At 48.8% G+C, this 2,701-nt stretch overlaps 1 protein-coding gene across 1 annotated transcript; it reads right to left on the bottom strand.

Moving 5' to 3' along the window:
• Nucleotides 1-858: 858 nt before the first annotated feature.
• Nucleotides 859-2,496, bottom strand: LOC138953761 (uncharacterized). Its single transcript, XM_070325667.1, has one exon. It carries the CDS (start codon nucleotides 2,494-2,496, stop codon nucleotides 859-861), a length of 1,638 nt encoding a protein of 545 aa, XP_070181768.1.
• Between the last annotated feature and the right edge of the window lie 205 nt (nucleotides 2,497-2,701).

The following is a 2,701-nucleotide window of genomic DNA, read 5'->3' as shown; positions in this document are numbered from 1 at the left end:
CGGTTGTATAGTTCCGTGCAAATCATTCCATTCTGTTAACACTTCTTGTCAGTTTTCCTATTTTGGACTAAAATCAAGTACACAGATATGCTGTTATTCTGCTGTGGCGGCAAAGGCAGATATTGTGTGTTCTGTATATGTTTTGGTATCGGTTAGGATAATGTTCTTTCGTCAAATGGGACTAGCAGACGAACTTTTGCACCCGTGTTCCAACGTTAAAAACTGTATGAAGTTAAGTTTTTTGGGGAAAATAGTGTATGCAACCGCTTTATGTTGTTTAAATTGATGAGATGTGTGCATTTGGTTGCGTGAGATCTGTTTATTAAATGAAATATTGTTGAAAACTGACCGTCGGATTGCAGTCTGTTGTCGAAGAAACTGAGTGAAAAGAAGGGGAACTACTCTTGTCGCTAGACAAAGTATGAGTTACTTGCCTTGGGAAATTGCTTGTGATGAACGTCTGATCTAGATTCAGAAAACAACCGAACTCATGGATTTTATATGAAGATTCATGTGTTCAGGCCTGTAGTTGTTAATTTAAATGCGGTATGTTTGTATTGTTTGCTCCAGAGATGTATACTTCGTACGTTAGAGCGTTCGGAACTTTTCAGTCGCAAAAAGTAGTACCGAAACGGAACAACTTCTCAACCCATTGCACTATCGAGGATTCAGGCTGTTGCTGGGTCGTTATTTGTTTGGTTGCTGGGTCATTATCGAAAAATAACTACCCCTACAAGTTTACAGAGGTAAAGAAGCAGAGGGGGGAATAAGAAATTTTACATGAGAGTTTCTGGGTATGATATCCCCAGATATTTTTTTCATTTCTTCTTCTTCTTCTTCTGCGTTCGACGGTTGTGTTTAGGGTCGTAGTTCCGCTGCTGTCGTGAACTGGAACGTCGCTTTCAGGTCTTTTGAAGTTCCCCAGAGCTTGGTCTCCAGTGTAGCTCCTTCTGGCCAGATCTGGTTCCGCAGCAGAATGAAGTTTGTGCATGTATTCAATACATGTTCTACTGTCTGGTCGGCCGCCCCACAATCGCACAATGCCGACTCTGCTACGCCGATCCTTTTCAGGTGCGCTTTAAAGCCGCAGTGCCCTGTACGCAGCCGGAAGATGGCAGTCTGCTCTGCACGGCTGAGGCGGTGGATGGGGTCTTGGTCTGGCTTGTAGCCTCCGTTTCTTTCTTTGAATGCTGTCTTCCAGCGATGCTTGATGAGGGTTTTGGTCTCTCGGTAGGACAGGCTGGTTTCTGGTTGTTCCTGTCTGCCTGCATCCTTGGCCAGACCATCCGCCTTCTCATTTCCAGCGATACCGCCGTCGTTCAGGGACTTCTTCAGCTCTTCCACGAGGTGTTCTGCAGGGGCTGTGAGGACTTGTAGTGCGGACAGGCAGTCAGAGAGGAAGACAACCTTGGGTGGGGTTTCCTCAAGAGAGGTGAGGAAGTCTGCAGCTGTATGGAGGGCAACAACTTCTGCTTTGAAGTTGGAGCAGAGAACACCGCATGGTGTGGTCAGTGTCTCTGGGGGTCTTCCTGGTATTTGAATGAAGACGCCACTTCCTCCGTTCTTGGTTGCGCACTCTGCCGAACCATCCGTATAAGCGTGGGTCCACTTGCTGGCTGGGTACCTCCTGTGTATTTCTTCCAGGGCAAGGGAGCGGAGGGCTGCATCACTCTGTTGCTGTTTTCCGGAGATGCCAGGAATGGACATCCTTACATGGAATCTCTGACTCTGGGGAGACCACGGCTTTGGATTGAGCCTCTCGCACTGGTCAGGGCTGGGTTGAAGGATGTCAGCATTCTCCCTCTGCTGTGCTTTCAGCTGATGGTTGGGGCTCTGGCGCTTCAAGCGGTTCTTGGTGAGAGCTTGGAACTTGTTGTGGAGCGGATGGCTCTCGAGTCTCTTGTGCTTCTCTCCTTGTATCAGAAGCTTTGCCTGTCGTCTGTCTTCCAACGGTTCGATGTTGGCCACCTTCTGCATCTCAGAGATGGGAGTGGTTTTCATCGCTCCAAGGACAGTCCTCAAGCCGAGGTTTTGGACTCGGTCCAGTCGTGCCTTGTTGGTCCTGGCTGCTGTGTTCCAGGAGCTTGATGCATACTCCAACACAGGCCTCACCGCCCCAGTGTACACTGTCTTCAGGATTTGGGAGTTGGCGCCCCATGTTGTTCCTGAGAGCTTTCTCATGATTGCGAGTCGTCGTATGCCTCTCGCCTCGATCTCCTCAAGGTGTGGTTTCCAGGTGAGGCGGGAGTCCAGCTTGACGCCGAGAAAGGTAGGCGTTTCGACCTGTGGTAGAGCCGACTCTCCCAACTTGAGGTTAACCTTTTCTTTGGATGTGGACAGGGAGAAGACGGTCGCAACGGACTTGACTCTGTTGAGCTGTAGTCCCCAGTCTTCGGTCCACTGGTGGATGCGCTTCACACCGTCCTGGATTCGGTGAGCGGCTGAGGTGGTGTGTTCAGCACTGCTCCAGATGGCTAGATCGTCTGCGTGAAGCATGTTGGAGACATGACGAGGGATGGCGCTGGTGATGTCATTTCTTCGAAAAATGTTTTTGATAACGTCATATCCGGCTTTTTGTAAAAGTTGAGGCGGCACTGTGACACCTTCATTTTTCAATCAAATTGATTGAAATTTTGGCAAAGCAATCTTCGACAAAGGGCGGACTTCGGTATTGCATTTCAGCATGGAGGCTTAAAAAGTA

This window comes from Littorina saxatilis, linkage group LG2 (genome assembly GCF_037325665.1).
Source record: "Littorina saxatilis isolate snail1 linkage group LG2, US_GU_Lsax_2.0, whole genome shotgun sequence".
NCBI lineage: Eukaryota > Metazoa > Mollusca > Gastropoda > Littorinimorpha > Littorinidae > Littorina > Littorina saxatilis.
The sequence above is the reverse complement of the archived record's forward strand: the minus strand, read 5'-3'. Positions and strand labels throughout refer to the sequence as shown.